At 39.0% G+C, this 19,525-nt stretch overlaps 1 protein-coding gene across 1 annotated transcript in view; it reads left to right on the top strand.

Moving 5' to 3' along the window:
- The window catches only part of SLIT3 (slit guidance ligand 3), a 534,144-nt gene that overhangs the window by 391,284 nt on the left and 123,335 nt on the right, over positions 1-19,525 (top strand). The window contains exons 13-15 of the mRNA XM_059825130.1: positions 1,730-1,873; positions 4,435-4,598; positions 18,330-18,480. Of these exons, the coding sequence (XP_059681113.1) occupies positions 1,730-1,873; positions 4,435-4,598; positions 18,330-18,480 (459 nt within the window). The remainder of the gene's footprint in view (positions 1-1,729; positions 1,874-4,434; positions 4,599-18,329; positions 18,481-19,525) is intronic.

The following is a 19,525-nucleotide window of genomic DNA, read 5'->3' as shown; positions in this document are numbered from 1 at the left end:
AAGTACATGTCCATCTTTTACATATCACAATTACTGTAGCCATTTGCTGCGGTAATGAGGCTCTACCAAAACAACAGTAAGAGCAGAGAGCTGTAATGAGTGTACAGTGTTCCAAAGGTTTCAGATTGCTGAAGAGATTTCAGATTGCTGTAAAGGCAGGGTGCTATGCAGGGGAAGCACCTTCTGCAGTTGGGGGTTTTTTTAGAGCAAAATAAAAGCATCATGTGCTGCTAACAAGCATGCATTTCTTCCGTGACAGGTTGCCCTGTTGTCTATAGTGGTTTATGTGCAGTTTGTTGAAAACAGAAGCTCCCTGTGCTGTTAGAGGCGTGTTTAAGATGATGTATTTGTTTGCTGAGGAATGGAGGATGTCTTTTCCTTTTTGCCTATAAATACGTTTGTCTTCTGATTAGTATTAGCCTCATAGAGAGCTACAATATTGCAATATTAAGACCTTCAAACTCATTGACAAAGTAGCAAGAATTTTGTGACCAAGAGAACTGAGTTAACAGCATGTATTGTTTGCAAAGTAGCATTTTTCTCAGGTGGCTGGTAGTCAGAAGATGTAGATTATGGCTTTTGTAAGAAGAATAGGTCATTTCCTGCCTATTTTCCTTCTAAGTGTAAAATACCACATATGCAGATGACAATGACAATTTCAGTGTTCTTGTGTTTGATTGTCTCAGAGGGAAATCCAGCTTGTTGTTGGGATTGTATATTCTTGTTATACATGGCAGAATTCTGGCTGGATAATCTAAGAAAACTTGCACAAGTGCTGTCCAACATTTTCTGGCTGAACTGATTAGTTCTGCCAACTGGCTGCTGTGTAGATGTGCAAAATCTGAAAAAAAAAAAAAAAAAAAAAGTAAATTGCCTTTGTGCTGCTTTTCCACAACTGCACGGGAATCTGGAGTGGAGCAGATTCATGGAGTTGTAGGACAATGGAGGTTGGAAGGGATCTCAGGTGGTCACTAGCCATTGAGACTGGAGAACCCTTGCTCAAAGCAGAGTGATCTTATTAGGTCAGAGCAGGTTGCTCATGGCTTTATTCGTTATCATCTTGAAAACCTCCAATTAAGGAGACTGCACAGCTCTGAGCAACCCGTTCCACTGCTTGACTATCCTTGGGTATGACGTGAGCTTGCCTTTCAGTAAGTTTTAGTCCAGACCCTACACTTCTCTTTTCTTGCCTCTGAGGAGAATCATGTTTTCTTTCCTTCCATGATCAAACTAACCCTGCACCTCTTACCAAAAGATGTCAAACTTCCAGAATTTCAGTTAGACTTAAGACAGCTGCTGGTAGTGAAAATTGGAAAAAAAAAAAAAAAAAAATGTTCTCATTGTGGACTTTGTGTATGTGTGTGTGCATTGAATAGCAACGTGGGGAGTATTTGCCATTTCTATGTATATTAAGCCGAAGCCTTCTTTAAATATTTGTGTAGAATTTTGACACAAATGGGAGGAGGGGACTGGGCATTAAAAAAAAAAATCTTTTAAGTATTTTAAGACAGCTGCACTGTTACATGTCTGTATACTCCTTAGCTATGAGAGTACTAATGTTGACTGTGTTTTTTTCACCTTTTTAACGTAACAGGCAAATGAAGACCTTTAAATGTGGGTTGGCTTTGGTGACTGGGTTAATATTTTTTAGATTTAACCCCAGAGTTCAGTCTGTCTTTATTTGATTATTACAAGATTAACGAATTATAAACCTTTCCTCTGTTTTCAGGCTTCTCAATGCCAATAAGATCAACTGCCTGAGGGTAAACACGTTCCAAGGTCTGCATAATCTCAAACTGCTATCTCTTTATGACAACAAACTGCAGACCATCAGCAAGGGGCTCTTTGCACCTCTCCGATCGATCCAGACTCTGTGAGTATGCAGGCATATCATAAATGACAGCTCTCTCTTTTTTCCCCCAAAGATGTTGCCTGCCTTTGCAAAGGCTTTGCATCTGACATTGAGACAATTTGGAAGAGACCCCAAGGTAGCAGCCCCTCCTTTTCTGACAGAAATAAAAGGAGCAAGAAAGAGAAGTATTGCATACATTCAGCACAGCCAGCTATCGATACAGTCTGCCCATAGTGACATAAATGTCATAAGTGTATTAAGCTCCCAGAGTAATTCATTCACACTGTTTGTTGGGAAGATAATACGTAAATTTGACTCTGTACAATATATGAACAGCAGATCCTATTAAACCATTGCCTAAAAGCTTTTCATGAGCTACTGAGTTGGCATCTCTCCTTACTGGGTGTGAGTCCTGCTGTACAGTTCGTGACTTCTGAAACCATATTTCCCCTGACATTCCACTTAAGGGAAATGATATTTTACAGAAGGTTTTGTCCTAAAGCTGTGAGTAGTAAGATAATAAGGTAAATAGTACTTCAGAGCTGGAGTTGGCAGCCTGATATAAATGAAAAACAAGAAAGAACCCCCTCACCCAATAGTCTGTATGTGTGTTTATATATATTTGTGTGTGCATATATAGATGTAAGGCTCTGTGTGTTTATGTAGTATGTAAGTATATGTATTTCCAGTATTAAAATAGATATGTGTATGTATACATATATATACTCACATACTGGAACATATATGCACATTGTATATGTATATATATACACATACTATAGTACTGGAAATGTCTATATACATGTGCACATACATATTTTAATACTGGAAATGCATTGGCCAAATTAGTTTTAGAAATGTTTTAATTTGTATAAAAATGAACTAATAGGGATGATTTCTAGCAGCAGGATACCTGCTATGTCCTCAGGCAGCCCCAAGCACAACCTTAATTTCCAGTATGTATTGCTGCAAATCATTAAGGCATTAGAATAATCATGTAAAACCCCTCCCAGCCCTGCCCCCCCACCTCTACCGTGCTTTCTTCTGCTGCAACATGCTATATATGTACATAGATATAGATATAGATATAGATGTAAACAAGGGCGACAGAGAAGGTTTTTGTACAGGGGTATATAAGATTTGTCAAGTTAAACAACAGGCAACACCCTTAAGGTATGAAAATTTCTCCTTGGTTTCAATGGGGTTTTATTGGTACTTCTGGGGGCCATTACTTAGAATGGACTTGTTGCTTCACACCGAGACACTTTTTCATGAAATGTTTTGATTGATTCTCCCATTTTTAGTACTCCAAGTGATTGCTATTTTTTGCCATTTTTCTAGAGCTACAAAACCAGTCCCATACCCTGTCTCGATATGCTTGTTTGTTCTTTGGACCTTTCACAGCAGGAATGACTCTACTACAACAGTAATCTTTAGTTTCTTCAGGCACTTTCTGCTATGCGTGCTTTCACTTCCCACTCCTTGACAGCCCTTGCCATGTTGTATTTTGTACTTACTCTGTTAAGTGACAGTTCACAAAGACAACTGCAAACAGAAAAGAAAAGTAGTTTCTACAGGTGGAAAAGATACACTAACAGTAACAGAGTAGAGTTCTTGTGAGGCTATAACTTTACACCTCTGTCCAAATCAAATTTAAACATCTGTCGTTTTTAAAACGGTCTTTGCAGTTATTGGAGAGCTGTGTCCTGCTCCCTTGGAAGTTAGAGGGACTGGTGCAAGTTAACTTAACTGACATCAGAATCAGGCTCTGAGAAAGACCTGACAAACTCTCCTGATATAGTGCTCAACTTTGTCAAGCAGAATGAATTGTAACAGCAGCAGAGAAATACTGTTCCTTTCTAAGTTACTCCAGCAGATTTCTATGAACAAAGTCTAAATATCCAGTTAAAATCAATGCTATAATACCTGTTTCCAACTGTGTGGGAAATACGTTGTGCAAATTTTGGTGAAGGGTAGAGTCAAGTTCTACCTTGCATAAACAGTTCAGTCTCAAAAGTAAAAATTTTTGGTGCCGGAAAAAATACACATAAGGGAAATACTATTACACATGATGAGTATATGTAAATATCAATTTCACTCTTGAGAAAAGACCTCTGGTTCACTTCTGGCTTTGCCCACAGATCCAAGGCACTTGACTAATTCACATTTTGATCGCTGGGAAACTGAGCTTGCCAATAAAATTTCTTTTAAACCAGGATACAAAATGATCTTCAGGTCAGGTGCATCTAAAAAGGTGCACTTCTCTCAAAAAGCAGCATTTTAATATCTCAGGAGAAAACATTGGACTTTGTAGACAGGAGGTCTGTGTTCTTTAAAGCAGGCTTAGCCATATTAATTTTTGTTTCCTCTGTGAAAGGACTTGCAGCAGGCTTAATGAGCTACGAAATGTGATAGCTCACAGAATTCTCCCATTCATGTGCAGCTCTGTGTGGTTTCCGCCAGGCCTGGGTTTTTGGAAGCTTATTCAATTACTCTACTCTTCAGGTTTGCGTTTGTGAAAAACAGTGATGGAGTACAGTGTCACAGGTCACTTCTGATTAAACATCCCATCCTTCTCGCAGACATTTAGCTCAGAATCCATTTGTGTGCGACTGCCATTTGAAGTGGCTGGCTGATTACCTGCAGGATAATCCGATAGAAACCAGCGGCGCTCGATGCAGCAATCCGCGTCGCCTTGCCAACAAACGAATCAGCCAGATCAAGAGCAAGAAGTTCCGCTGCTCAGGTAATTCATTTATCCAGGCTGTACTGCACTTTCAATTCAGAAATAAGCAGGTCCAGAGAGCCTACTAATCAAATCTGCAGGACAGTGTTTGCTATAATGGATATTATGGAGCATCTTTTAAAATTAAATTTGGAAAATTCAGTTAGTTCTCCAGAAAGCCAATTACTTTATGGATTAAAAAAAAAAAAAAGGGGGGGGGGTGGGGGGCAGTCTATAGCTGTCTTCTGTGTCTTTTAAAAACAAAGAAAAGAAAAAAGAGAAAAGCTTGTGACATTTAATTTTAAAAGAATTACTAGGTTATAAAATGTCTAAAGAAAACAATGAAGATGTGTATGAATCCATGTGGCAAATGTCATATTTTGAAGGGGTGGAAGGTGCATGGATCATCATTTGTATTCAGGCAGAACTCTTATTGACCTTAATAAGAGCTGAGCTCAAGTAAGTGCTCAGACCTGAAAGACTGAGAACAGTATGAGTGAGGTTTTTATACAACTGGCAATGGGCATTTCTGACCTAGGATGTGAGTGAAGCTGGGGGTGAGGGGATGGCATCGATTCACATACTTTTGTAGACTTTTTTATATCCACAAGTAACATGCACTAATTCAAGCAAAACTGCCAGCAAAGTTGATAAGAATTTTGGTTTTAGTAAGTTTTGAAACAAAACTTGCATCATAGTTTCGGCAAAGATTTTGTGTTGTGTGAGCTAGATGGAAAAATGTTTTCACCTGAAAATAACCTCCAAAGTAACATAAACACCTTTTTCTCAACCGTATCTGTTCTTTATTTATGGTCCAGCTACCAGTAAAAGGACATTTATTGCCTTATACAGCACAACTAAGCAGACTGCTTCTTCATGTGTTTTTTCTATTGGTTATATGTATTTTAGATTATTGCATTTTTGTATACTGTAAAGTCAAGCAGGTTTCAGTGAGCAAATCTATTAGTGTGTACTAAGAAGAAAAATGACTGTTATTGATGAGTACCTTCCAGTGTTTTCTATAAAAATTACTATGATTTTTGTCTTTTTCCTCTGAAGAAAAAAATACCATGATTAATTGTGTTCCTGGTGGTAAAAGATTAATGACTCTAGATGGGGATGCAGCATGAAACTGAATGGCAGCAGCCCAAAACAAGCTGTGTTGCTTTGTGTATCTCTGCGAGCAATATGCTGAGCTAAACCTTCTCTTTATGGGGAAAATAAAATAAAGATAACTTCATTTGCAGTCAGGTTTTCTTGGGCATGCTTGTTGTCTTCAATAACTTGTGACTCAAGCCACAAAATTTATAACCAGAACTGAAATTATGACATACTTTTATCTAGATTTTTGGATTGTGTCCATTGTAGTAACAAGATAATTAGTCAGTAAAATTCATATTTAAAGAAACTGGAAATGAAAATGCATAAATATAATTGAGAAAGAAAAGTAGACTGCAGAAGCAGATCAGTATAAATCTGTACCCAATTTGCCATTGTTATTTTCTTCTGCTTTTATTAATAGGCTAGAGAAATTAGTGTTATGTATGTGCATGCATGCTTTGAACAATGGTACAGGCTATTGGATAAGGCAAACACCATCTGATATCATTTATGAAAGTTCATAGCTAAGAAGAGCAACAATGCAGAACACAGTACCTGGTGATGTTGAGAATAATATTTTGTGTGAGTTCTTATCTTGGGGGTCCTTTCCTTGAGGCATTAGGCTGTTTTTTCCTTGGTCTCCAGTTCTACGAGTATATCAAAACCACATGGAAAAGGCATAAACCTGACTTATGAAGGAGGCAAGCAGGGATTGTACAGCTTCAGAACAAAGATATCAGCTGGATGAAAACTAATTCTATTCAAAAACTCAATAGAGAAGATATTCTTGCCTGTAGAGTTTCCAGATGGCGATGAGATACATTGAGCTCTACTCACTGTCTGCTCACATGAGACAGGGGGAACATCTAATGGTTTAGAAGAATCTGAGTTTGTAAATCAATCCAGAGAACAGACATCCTTGGCACCTGTTCTGCTCAAGTTGTCCCTTTGAATCATGGCTGCTTCAGACTTGGCATTTAGCAGGAATTTTCCATGTTTTCATTTTGAGGAATACATTTCGTCCCAGGATTTAACGCAGCATGTCTCTGTGCAGAAAAGTCCATGAGGTATGAATCTTCATCATTCAAAGTCAGACTATTGAGCAGTGCTTTTTGTTATCCAGGGATGAGCCTGCACAATCCCACTGGGATGGCAACGCTTAGTAACTTGTCAGTGTCCTTGCTGGCCGTGGGATTCTCCCTGTCTAGTTTTTACATCTTTTGCTCAGTGTATGAGAAAAGAATTTTTATTTTAAATCCTTTTGTAAATGTGCATCTCTTTTCTCAAAGGGTTCTTGTTCAGGATGCTGATATTTTCATGTCGTTTGTTTAATACATTTAGTACATGTCAGTGGTCAGAAAGATGGTTTTGTGGGGGAAAACCCAGTGGATATGAGGGGTTGGTTAAGGAAGTAACGTGAGAGATTTTATGCTGACCTGCTCTTTGGCCTCTGAGAATTGATGAGGATGCACAGAAAGTGTGAGCTCTGTCGGAGTAGAGGTACTCAGCTGGTGTCAGGATCACACCCCATGAGTAGTTAAACTTAGGTGAGCTTAATACTTTGACATCAGTGAAAGGACCAGCTCTGAAGTGGTGAAATTCTGAGGTTGTCCTGAAGCAATCTGTGTGTTTTCCACATTCATTTGGATTCTACAAATTATCATAAAGGGGACTGTCAGGAAGGACCTGGCATGAGAAAAAAATGTGGTTGTTCAGTAAATTAAGAGAAGAAAAGAGAGTGCTTTTTGTACGAGAATAGGAGAGAGGAGTGGTCAGCAGGAATGGGGAGGAAAAGCTGAGATGTTTGACATTTCATCAGTCTGAAAGGGTAGAGGAACATCAAGAAGGTAATGTCAAGAAGACACATTCAGAGATGCAGATGGGCTAAATAGAACTGTATTTGATTAATTAAATGAAACTGTGAAGACAAAATTATGCAGAGTAGTAAAAAAAAAAAAAAATTCAAATCTAGAAGTCTTCATTCTGCATATTGTTTCCTTCAGTTCTTATTCCCGCTCCCCACCATCCTTTTAGATAGTATTTAGCAAGAAGAACTTGCCTTCTTTTTTTAATTCATCGTTGAGGCACTTTTCCCAGATGCTGTTTCCTTCCTGAAGCAAATGACTCCAGCTTTTACTGATAATGATGGAGCAACATCTGCAGAGGTTAAGAGTGGCCATAGGAAGGAGATTCTGTGCAACAGGTAGATAATGTACATAATTCTTTTTAAAAGGAGAATTGGAAGCATGATAGCATGAAATGAAGGAACAGCAGCGAAAGGGGCATGTTTTTGCCTGGGGCTGTGAGACAGGCAAGGCTGTTGAATATACTATTGAATATGTTTAAGCCTCAGATTGCAATAGATATGATTTCCCATGTTTTTCTGTCTTCCATTTAATGTCATGCACCAAAATAATAATAAACCTCCCCCTTGCTCAGGTCTATCCCCACAGCTATAGAATCCGAGACTAAAAAAAGGTTTTCCTTAAAAGAGAAATTGGAGGAACAGGCTGTGACTAATTCTCTGTCTCTTCTGTTTAGAAGAGGGAAATACTGTCATTTTCAGTGGCAACAGTAAAATTCTGATGATCATTTTCTTTTTGTCTGCATCTGCCCACTATGACCACCTAAGGATCCAATGGTACTTGTCAGCCTTAGGTCACTGGAGGCTCCCATTCTTAGTAGGAATAGGGGGAAAAAAGAATGACAAAAATCTTCTGCCCAGTAGCATTTGATTGAGTTCACTACACAGCAGTTTTGTTTTCTAAAGCAGCACTGGGCTTTAGGAGGAAGGGAAATGAATCTATGAGCAGATTGTGTTGTCTCTGTGGTAGCTTATTGCCACTTCAAGAGTTGGCAGGATTTGTGATTGCTGTGTGACACTGTGTATGAAATAGCTTTTGCAGAGAGTTGCCCTTGTATTCAGCTGTGTATCTTTGTTTTTCCCTGTGATATGTTTGCGTTTTTCAGTATATCGTGTATTTCAAAAGCGACGAAAGTTCTACCTGCTGTAGCTACACAAACCATTTCTGACAATGATCAAAGCGTGTGTATATCTACGAGCATCACATCACAAAAGCTTTTTGTCTTCTAGTTCTTAGAAATAAGGTTACGATTTGAAATACTATGAAGTAAACCTGTCTTCCTGCTTCCTCTTGCATTGGGGCATGCATTGTATCTAACTGACTTTTAATAGTTACTGTGGTACCAGATAGTGCTGTACAAGACAAAAGCATGGGGAATAATAGGAGGAGGACAATGAACCATCTGCCAGCACAACTCTCTCTTTTTTGGACACTGCTTCTTGTTAACCCAACCCAATCAAAGTCAGCCCCTGTGGTACATAAGGATCCAGAGCTTGCATATTAAAGGCTAGTGTCATATCTCTTGTGTTATCCCCTGTTATTAGATAGTAATGTAGTTGCTGTTTGTTCACTCATAATTTTCGAAGGCATTTGATAAAAACCTCTTCTTACTAATTGCAGTTTTCCTCCTAATTTTTTATGTGTCTTTTCCAGTCTCTGTCTTCATACATATTCACCTTTCTTGGGTTACCTGTCTACTTTGGAACAGAGTTCCTATTACTTGTGATCACCTGAAATTTCCTTCTCTCTTCTCTGCCTTATTTCAGCCTTAGAAGCATAGAACTGCAGTGGACAGAGTGTTCCCAGTCAGGAGAACACAAGCTGCACAGCAGGACTTTTTGTCCAGTCCCTACAGCAGTTCACATGTTTCCTGTCTCTTGGTCTCCCTAGGTTATCCCCTTCTCTGCTCTTCGTGACATGTAAACACTATTTAAGCTCTTTGAGCTCTCAGAATGAAAGGTGCAATGTATTGTTACCCCTCAACCGGTGTTTAAAAGTCATGAAAAGCAAGTGAATTTAATTCAGATCTTACATAATTTATCTGACTGAAACACTCTCAGTTGTTCCCGTAATTTGCCAATCACTCCGATGACAACTTTGCAAATTCCTTCCATTTTTAGTAAGCAAATAGTCATTTACAGACTATGTATTTATATTCCTGCCCTTAGCATTTTCTGTTTGATGAAAAGTACTGATATCTACCCACTCTCGTCTGCTGTGTTGCAGTGTCGCGGTGACGCGTGCTTGAGGATTCGCGATTATGCCTGCCATTAGCGTGCTGGTCTCCAGCAGCTCCTGACTGAGCAGGCACCAAGCCCTGACAGCCTGTAGGTTTGTCCATGCTGTAGGTAACAGCGGTGGGGATTGACAGTCCTGCCCAGGATGCTCTAGGCCTGGTCACGTTTTGCAGGAAATCTTGTCTGAGGCCAAGCTCCAGCACCTTTGCTTACCAGGGCTTTGGCTTGAGCAGAGTGAGAGAACAGAGTATGAAATATTGCCAACAATCTTGACAACTGGAAAATCAACTGCATTCAGATTTCTTTCTGTGGGGTGTTTGTTGTGTGTTTTGGTTTGGTTTTATTCAGCTAAATGCTGTGTGTTCTACTTTTTTTTTTCCCCCCTGAAAGACACAAAGACTTAGTGAAAGTGTCTTCAGAAACTCTGTATGTAGCAAAACTGAGGATATGCGTTTGTGGTGCTTAAGAATAATCTGAATGGAAGGTTGTTTGACAGTAACAAATCACCTGCAGATTAAATCCCAGACTGAATTCATAATTATGAACCTGAAGTCTTCACTGTACACTGTAACTGAGTATATTTGAGCTTTGGTTTGCATGAAATTTTTCTGAAGTTGAAGTCATTAGAGAACACAGTACAACCGCTGTGACGAGTAGTAATGGAGCTAAATTCCCTTGTACTGTAGAAATGTTCCTGTTCAAAAAGTAATTTGGCTGCACTGTATACTGATTATAGCCCTCCCTTTTCTGTAAATCTTTGATAGCAGTTCAGATCTTTATGTTAATATTTGTGTCAGTTACTATAACCCTTCACTAGCTTGTGATGAACACTATGGTGAAGGTCTCCTGCACTGCGGTAGGGGGAAAGTAGGCAGAATGGAAACCATTTTACTCAGGGAAGCATAAGCTTAACATAGAGCAGGTGGGTCTGTTTGGCAGAGAGTATGGTTCTTAATAAGAAAATAAATTGATGTGTCCCAGTTAAAATGTTTATTTTAAGGCTGTGCCTCATTTTATTTTTAAGCTGATATAGTCTTCAAAAAAACTAAACATCTGAACTGCTTTGTTACCAGCCAACATCCTTATTTGCAATTACAGTAAAGAGAAAATGAAAAGAGGGAGAATGAATGTGGAGTCACAGATGCATCCATATCACTTAGGCATCCAAATAATGTAGTTGTCCTAGATTCGCCATGTAGGCAGAGTACAGAGCAATATAGATTCCTCACTTGAGATCTGAGTTGTCCTCTGGAGGTGTCTTCATTAGCTATGGCAGAAAGCTGGGTGATTACTCTTGTAACTCAGATACCTCAAAAACTAAGGTGGCACAAAGTCTGTTCTCTTCCCTCACATTGCCATTGCGTGTGTTGAGATTAAGGTGAGCAACGCTTCCCAGAGATGCAAAGTCAGCACTTTTTTGTGTGTATAGCAGTCACTTGAATAGGATAAAGAAAATAATTGGAGAGGCATTGGCATGAAGAGAGCTAGTCAGCTAAAACCAGTGCAAGAATCTTTGAGCCTGCAATTGGACAATAAATTTTCATCTGACTGTTCTGAGACTGCGGCAGTCTCCTAAGGTGTTACAGCTTGATGGGACAGTTAAAAGTAGGGTCCTGGATACAATTTCTTAGCAAACTGGGAATTCAGTGACTGATAAAGAAACAGATCTTGGATTACTAGAGGTGAATTAACACTAAAAGCAAACCATACAATGCTGCTTGTATGTAGAGAATATCTAAAGGGGTTTTTCCTGAAAACTGGCAAATATCTGGAGATATGATCATTGCTTTTTCAGCTTTTTTTTTTTTGCAAACATTTATGCAGAATGATCTTATGTACATCCAAAGGTTTATGGAGGGTTTTTTTTTAAATGTGATTTACAAAATAGTGTGCTTCCCTGGTTTTTTTCTATTCTATTTGTGAAAAACAACAAAAAAAAGAGGAGACGGCTATGTTCCTGCGTATTTTTTGCAATAGTCTGCAACAAGCAGAAAGGCCAGAAAGAAAGGCCAGAATGTGCCTGTGGAGTATTTTGCCTCTCGTGTTCTGGGGACATAAATTAGGGTTTTGGCAGACTTTTCTTTGTGTGCTGGTACCTCTTGTTCATTGTAGTTGATGATTAGCTTAGGCAGTTATTGTAAGCGGTGTTTAATTAGTGCAGCAGAGGAATAGAGACTTGCTCAAAATATTCTCTCGGGGTTTCTCAGGAAGACGTTTGCAGGGCTCCGAATGCATTTGTTTCCAGTAGGACTGAAAGAGTTCATTGACACTGAAATTACCAAGTTTATTACAGATATTCCACTTAATACTGAAAATCAGTATATAATATAAAAGTCTTTGGAAGATATGAACTATTACTTCTCATTGCTTAACAGAGTACTGTGGATGAATTTATTTGAAGAGCCCGTGCCAGAATTGTTGCATTATTAAACCAGTGTAGGCATAAGGATATGGAACTCTGCATCCTTCTTTGCTAGAGCCATACAAAATTATTGGCAGGAATGCTGGTTATAGGTATAATTTCTAAATAAATGAGGTGTGGATTCCAGGGTTATGCGTACTTTGAATGAATCATGGGAGAAAATTAATGCCTCTTTGTGCCATGTTGCATGAGTCACAAAAGAAAATTAATAATCTAATTTTTGTATCAGTTAGGACTCTGGCTAGTTTGGCAGCTTTATTGTTTTAGGTTCCCCTAAAAAGCTGCTTTAGTTTCTTTCTTAGATTGTAAAGATAGTAAATTGTCTTACTTTCATTGCTGTAACCAAACCCACAGTATGAGGTGACTAAGTTAACACTGTACTTATTTTCTGGGGTTCCCAAGTAATTGTGTGTTGCCTTTCTGCCTAATAATGCTGGTTCATAGCAAAATGGTGAAGCAGAGCCCCTTGCTGTATTATCTGTCATCTCTGCTCAAGTACTTGCATTGTTCTCCATGTAGGCAATGAATAATCTGCTTGATGCTGACTTTGTTCTTTGGGCAATGCAAACCCCTTACTAAGGAAAGTGATTTTTTTTTTTTTTTTTTAAAAGCACAAGCATTGACCTTCACTGAAGTCCAGAGAAATGTTCTGAGCAGTTGCAGAGGACAGCCACTTCCTCTCTCATTCGTGAAGCCTGCAAGAACATTTGAGATGTGACTTTCAAAAGCACTCTCCACTGGCATAGCTCTGCAGACATTAAAGTCAATGGGAGTTTTATTTCAGTGGGAGCAGTCAAGCCAAAACTGAATGCCCTAGTTTATATGACAAAGTTGCAGAAATGAGTTACAAGGAGTGAAGCTATTTGAAATAATCCAGGATGTCAGAAAGAGAGAATGCTTCCATTAGCAAATGATGTACAAAACCCAAAAAATATTATGCCAAGAAACAGAATAACAAAATACTCCTGTTTGCCTTAATGTGTCTGTAGTAGCATGTGTGTGCTACCTTGCTGTAAAGTTGCTGTAAAGTGCGGTTGAAAAAAAAAAAAACCACCAACACAAACCAAAGCAGTGGTAATTACAGATCATCAGGGTAAGTGCCACCAGCATGAAAGGCCACTGGGAGCTGAAATCAGGCTCAAAGGGAGCTTGGGGAGCATTTAATGCCAGAGCGTGGCCATCAGCTCAGAATCTACTATTGTTAATATGAGCTGCGGTATTACTAAGATTGCATTTAAATAAATGGAGCAAACCAAAATGGCATTTCTACTGGAAGGAGAGTCTAGGAGAGAGTAAGTAGCTAATAAAGAGCAGCATAGATTGGGCATTCAGTATGTGGTGGAAGTTGCACATCCTTCCTGGAAGGATCTGTTTGCAGTCCTTTGGTAGTATTTTCTAGCGTATCAGTTCTGTCTCTGAATTCGCCTGGGCTCTGTTCTTGTACACTAACCCGATTGTGCTCCAGGGTGTTCCTGCAGTTGTAGCGTAAAGGATGACCTCTTGTATCCAGCACCTTTTTGCATGGGTGGAGTGGAGAGCAGCTCTCCGTGAACCTTCAGCTTGTGCTTCTCCATGCTGCTTCCTCTCAACGCTCTTCTCTCTTTGGCGCTGCCTAACTCTGACTCTGGCTGTTCATGGGGTTTTCCTTTGTGCTTGATCTAACCATGTGGTAGAACAATACAAATTGAACATGGTTCTGTCAAGCACCATGGAAGGCTGCATACTCCCTGCCGCATGGCATGCTGGGATACTTCTGCTGTTTTCAGAAGCATCAAAAGGTGAGAGATTCCCCTTTTCTCCCAGGAAAAATGAAAAAGGTGAAGTGTTGCTTAACCAGACTCGTGGGCACTGCAGAGGGGAGCCCTAGTGATGTTGCGACAGACTTTCCGGAGGGCTTGCATGCAGAATAACCATTTCAAAGTAATTAATCTGTTTAATTGCTCTTAGAATGAAGAAGTTAGGCATCCTGTTGATTAATATGATTCAAGGGTGATTCCAGCCATACCTACTATGAAGAATCGTTTTTGTCTTCTTACCTTATAAATAATGTAAACTACATCTCTCTGTCTGAGCTGTCCAGTGAGTCCTTCTACTTGAGGTACGCTTTGGATGCTGCTTCTGTAACAAGATGCCTGCCACTTAATGTAACTTTGGACCTGATCTGAGCAATCTTATAGCGCTGGTATTTCATTATGAAGAAGTATACTGCAAAAGAACTTCAGAAGAGTCTGCAAAGCATTATCTTTTATCTCTTGAAATGACATGGGTAATATGGCCTGTATGAAAACAGGATTATCCAACGGTTACACAGCACAAAGCTCAGTCAGCATACCCAAATGGGCCATTTTAGCTTTGACAGCTTAGATAATATCTTTAACATACTTCTGCCTAACTTCCCTGCTATGTAAAGTAGAGATAATTACACCTATTCATAAAGGACTTTGAGAGCCTCATACAGAAGTTTTCTTATATGGAAATACTGCCTCATCTTGCAAATTTGTTACGTATCTATTGTGGAGCCATCAGAAGAAGGACATCTGAGATTCTTAGATTTTCTCTGTAATTACTGATAAGAATTAATACTACCGATGTGAAAGTATGACAACGTGCCCCCTTTTTTCCCTGAAAACCTATGAGAATTGTGATCTAGTGGTTACATGAAGAAGTGAGTGTCGGGATTCCTGGTTTTTTGTCCAAGTTTTAGACCAAGTGATCTCTGTGATCATATTTTTGGTGCCAAATTTGGGGCAGCTGGATCCATCTTTTCTAGAATGAATATATCAGGTCAGCGTTAAAGCCCCTGTTGAGACAGCTTGATTTTTTTTTCAGAACAGATCATCCAACACGCCTTTTAAGTCCTTTGGGCAAAGCTAAATTTTAAAAACTGAAATCAGCTTTGTGAAACAATGCTTAAAAAGATGAATAAGACAAAAAGGTATTTGTTTCTGTTGCCTAATTTCTCCATGTGGGTATTAGAAAGGCACCTAAAATTTTTGAGCTCTTGGAACTGTGGTGTTTCTTTATCTCAGTACTGCTGTTTTGTAGAATGGCATGTGTGTTTGTTTTATGATACTGAGGAACTGCAATGCCCTGGTACCTGATAGTGGTTTCACATACGTTGTCAAATGAAAATGTCATCAGAGTAGCTAGCGATTCAGATAAACACAGTTGCCCTCAGTTAAATATAGGCCTTGCTGTTGCCTTGAATACTCATTTTACAGCAAACTTAATTCTTTATTTTGGAAATTACTAGAAACTCCCAGGTCATGTTTTACATTCAGCCAAGCTTCACAGAATTCTCAGCTACAGTGCACACATGCTTTCAGGTATAATAAAATGACCAAATAGCTGGCCTGGAATAGTAAAATGAACCCAAGTGTTTCTTCTATGCCTGTCCTGCATCTCTTTTCCGTGGCATTCCACAGGTGATTTTATAGCATGCAAGAAGTACTACACGCATGTGATGGTTAATTGTACTTCCTGAATCCTGTCGTGTTCACTCAGAGCCCTGCAGTAGTACACTGATAAAGCCCTGTGTGTAGAAATGGATATACACACTTAAATAGTTCTGCAAGCAGATGGCTGAATTCCACATTAGTATCCCAGATGGGAATATCTTAATAGAGCAGCCACCTGTCCAAGTGATCTCAAGGCTCAGGTCAAATAGTAAATTTTATCTAGTCTTTGGCAGGTGAATCCTGCTGTTTCACAGTCTAATGGATGACTTGAGTACTTGCTGAGCATGTACGTGCTATTGATTGCTTTTGACTCAGTGCTTACCTGGGTAACTCTTATTTAAACTCATTTAGAACAAAAAAAAGGGAAAGGAAAGAAAAAAAAAAGAGAGAGAGAGAAAGACAGACAAGTACGAAGGTGATGTTTGCTCCCTTCCTCTCCTGCTGAGCTGAGAGGGCTTTCCCCTGTTGCAAGCGTGGCAGCAGTGGACTGATACCCAGTCAAGATCAACTTCTTATAGCTGATGCGTTGTGGAAAGTTGTGTGCCACCAAGAGAGTGAGACTCCTAAGTCAAAATGTGGTAAATATACTTTATTTACTTTGCCAGAAAGCTTGAGAGAAAACCAAAAACTGATTTTCACCCTCTAATGTTATATACCTCTTCTTCTCCTTCATAAAGCACTCCACTTACTTTCCCATCCTTCTTTTTTCCCATAGGAAGATGAATCTTGTATCTATCAGTAGAATAAAAATTATACTTAATAAATTTTTACTCTGTGTAACTTCATGATGTTTGTGATTATTCTTTCAAAGAAAGCTTTTACAATGAAAATTAGAAGTGCTTCTTCAAGGGTTAATTTGGGGATTTCCAAGACACTTTCTGATCACTGAAAAATATTGCTGGGTTTTTTAAGGCGTACTGTAATTGTGGCAGTTTTAATAAACTCTGGTCCCGATAACTGTTCATCTTTGGTATTATTTCCAAGGAATCATAAACAACCAAATGTACTGTCTCATAGACCTAAGAAAGAATAGCTGTGTGTTCTTGTAATCGAGCCATAATTCGCTCATCACTTGACGTTTTAGCCTGACTACCAAGCCTGGAATTTTTAGGACTGCAAATCATATGGTTTTTCTTGCAAGGATAAGCGTTTACACGATGGTGGTGTGGGGGAAAGGCTTAGACTGTATTTTTATAATACTTTAAAATGCCCAGTGGTCCTAATATTTTAAGTGCTGTGCTGTCAAGCTGAAAAACAGTAGCCAAGTCTCACTTCAGATGTGTAATTTACAATAAGCATGATAACCTGCAAAGTATTTAGCACCACGGAAGTGGTAATGTACAAAGCTGTATGTGATGTTTCTCATAACCTAGTTTGGAATTACAAAACTAAACCGAAGTGTGTCTGTGGAATCAAAATGTTAGATTGCCTGCAGAATTGCTTGCTCTTACTGCATCACCCTGTGGAAGTAATGTGTAACATAAAATAAAATAATAGTGGGTTTAGGTGACTTCTTTTTTCTTACAGAAAATAGTATGCGGTCATAAAAAGAGCAGTGGTGTATTTATCAGTCTGAGAAGGCGAAGCAGGTGAACAATGTCATCGAGTCTCTAAAACCAAATTTCAGCTCAGGTTTAAGTTTTTACTGATGTTTTCAGATTCTTAAAAACTCAACTTACTCAGATCATTCCTGAGAAAGCCTTGCAATTGACTTTTAAAACTCTGGAAAAGTTAAAAAATACTGCTTGGTAGTTATGATCACTGGGTATTACACAAGATTCCTGAGACAATTCTGGTGCTTCCACTATGAAATATGAAGTGAGTGGGCAGGTATTGCATGGCAGGGTCTTGGCAACACTTTGCTTACATACACATTTATTAATACTCCTGGTCCCTTAAAGCACAGAGATCAAGTTCCCAACCTGCTGTTATTAAAAGAGAAAACCCAAACCTGGAAAGGACAGATTAGTTCACTGAGCCTAATTGGAAAAGCATTTCATTAGAACGGGTCAAAAACCTAGTCAAAGAGGTCTGGCAATCATGGTGTAATGGTACATTAGGGAGTGCTTCTCACTAAGTATGGTCTACCCGTTCCTTAATTAAAATGAAAATGATTTAAACTGCTATTACTTTCCTCTGCTGTTTGTTTAACATAGTTAATAAAGGTATCTAATTGTTGGGAAATTGACAAGGTTCTCTCATAAAAGATTGCTCTGAAAAATAACTCTTAATAGCCGAGGTCTGAAAAATTTGGTCTTTTTAATGACATCTTTAAAAATCCTTTGTCATTTGAATGCACCAAGATAGCTCCTGCTTTCATGAGATCCCCTTTCCTTGTTGCTGGACTGAGTTCCAAATGGGAAAAAGTGACTTTGGTGGAGCTCCTTTGAAACAGACTCCAACAGCTAATCAGACGTGCTTCAAAAAATACCTTAACAGGTAGGCTTGTTAGACAAGGAATTAATCTATCAAGGGAAGAGTGAAAAAACAGAGGCTAGTCTTGGGAGTAATTTGAAAAATTGCTGAACAAAAATCTTCGGCAAGTGTTAAAATTATACGCAGGAGCTGGGAGCTGAGAGGAGGCAGCGTTGAGAATAGATTCCATACAATCTCTGATTGCTGCAGTTATCAGGAATTGTTTGCTGGAATATATTTTCTTTTTATTGCAGGGTCAGAGGATTACAGAAGTAAATTCACCGGGAAGTGTTTCATGGACCTTGTCTGTCCTGAGAAGTGTCGCTGCGAGGGAACAATTGTAGACTGCTCTAACCAAAAACTCACCCGATTACCCAGTCACCTTCCTGAATATACTACTGATCTGTAAGTGCTGGCTCTCCAAGATGTGCTCAGCAGGGCATGTTGGTTTTCCTAGTTTTTAAAGGCTGTAAAAGGGACTCAGACCAATTCAAGGCACCTTCTACTTTAATCCCTGTGTGAAAAGGGGGAAGTTAATTTTATTTCAAAGAAGCACCACAACTCTCTTATTCCCTTAGCATTCATGCCAACTGTGGGGATGAGAAGTGAGCCGTGGCCCTGTGCATCAGCTGCCTGTGTGTGTCTTAATGAAGTGTTGACCTGTTATGTGGCCCAAGCTGTATGGTTCCTTTCCATTCTACCTTTGAGTCCTTTGTCTTTGCATCTGGTCATTTTTATTTAAGAAATGGATTAACCCTATTGAGTTAAATCTGTGATCAGGAACTGACTCCATCCCAGCAGTGCCTGCTACTTGGGTGAAATGGCTCGCACTAAAACTAATGTATTGTTAAGCTATAAGTGATTTTATGAAATTTGTTTGCTTTTAGAGATTCTTAGGAATGATAAACATAATACACTGCTACAGAGAGTGTGAGAAAACATGTTTATTACTTAGTAACTTAAGAATCTTGTTCTTTTGTTATATTAGTAGCCCTTCAAACACAATTATCTTTTTGTGGTAGTATTCTATTTATTGTACTTAAGGTATTCTATTTGAACCTCCATAAAAATTGTTGATCTGAAGTTAAGATAGAAAAATATGAGAGAGAGACATCCAGAAACACAACAAAGTCTCTACATAGAAAAATGGAGCTACATGTGATCAGAGAAAGAATTTTGCATCCCAAGCCTGCCAAGACAGTGGTCTTTGCATTAATTTTGAATACCAGTAGACTTGGATGGGAAAAGACCTGAAATCAGATCCCTTCTGTTTACATGGACCACATCTCCAATTGCACGTCTTCTGCAGCAGAATGCATGAAGGAGGTTTAGTTATGCAAACAAGGCTTTTTAATGGTTAAGGTTAATAATACCTTATCCTGTGCTTTGGAAGAAGAAGGCATTCTGACTCTGTCCTTTGGCATTACACTGTAAAAGGCATCCTAAGCTT

This window comes from Gavia stellata, chromosome 16 (assembly GCF_030936135.1).
Source record: "Gavia stellata isolate bGavSte3 chromosome 16, bGavSte3.hap2, whole genome shotgun sequence".
Taxonomy (NCBI): Eukaryota; Metazoa; Chordata; class Aves; order Gaviiformes; family Gaviidae; genus Gavia; species Gavia stellata.
This window is presented reverse-complemented; position numbering and strand designations above follow the sequence as displayed.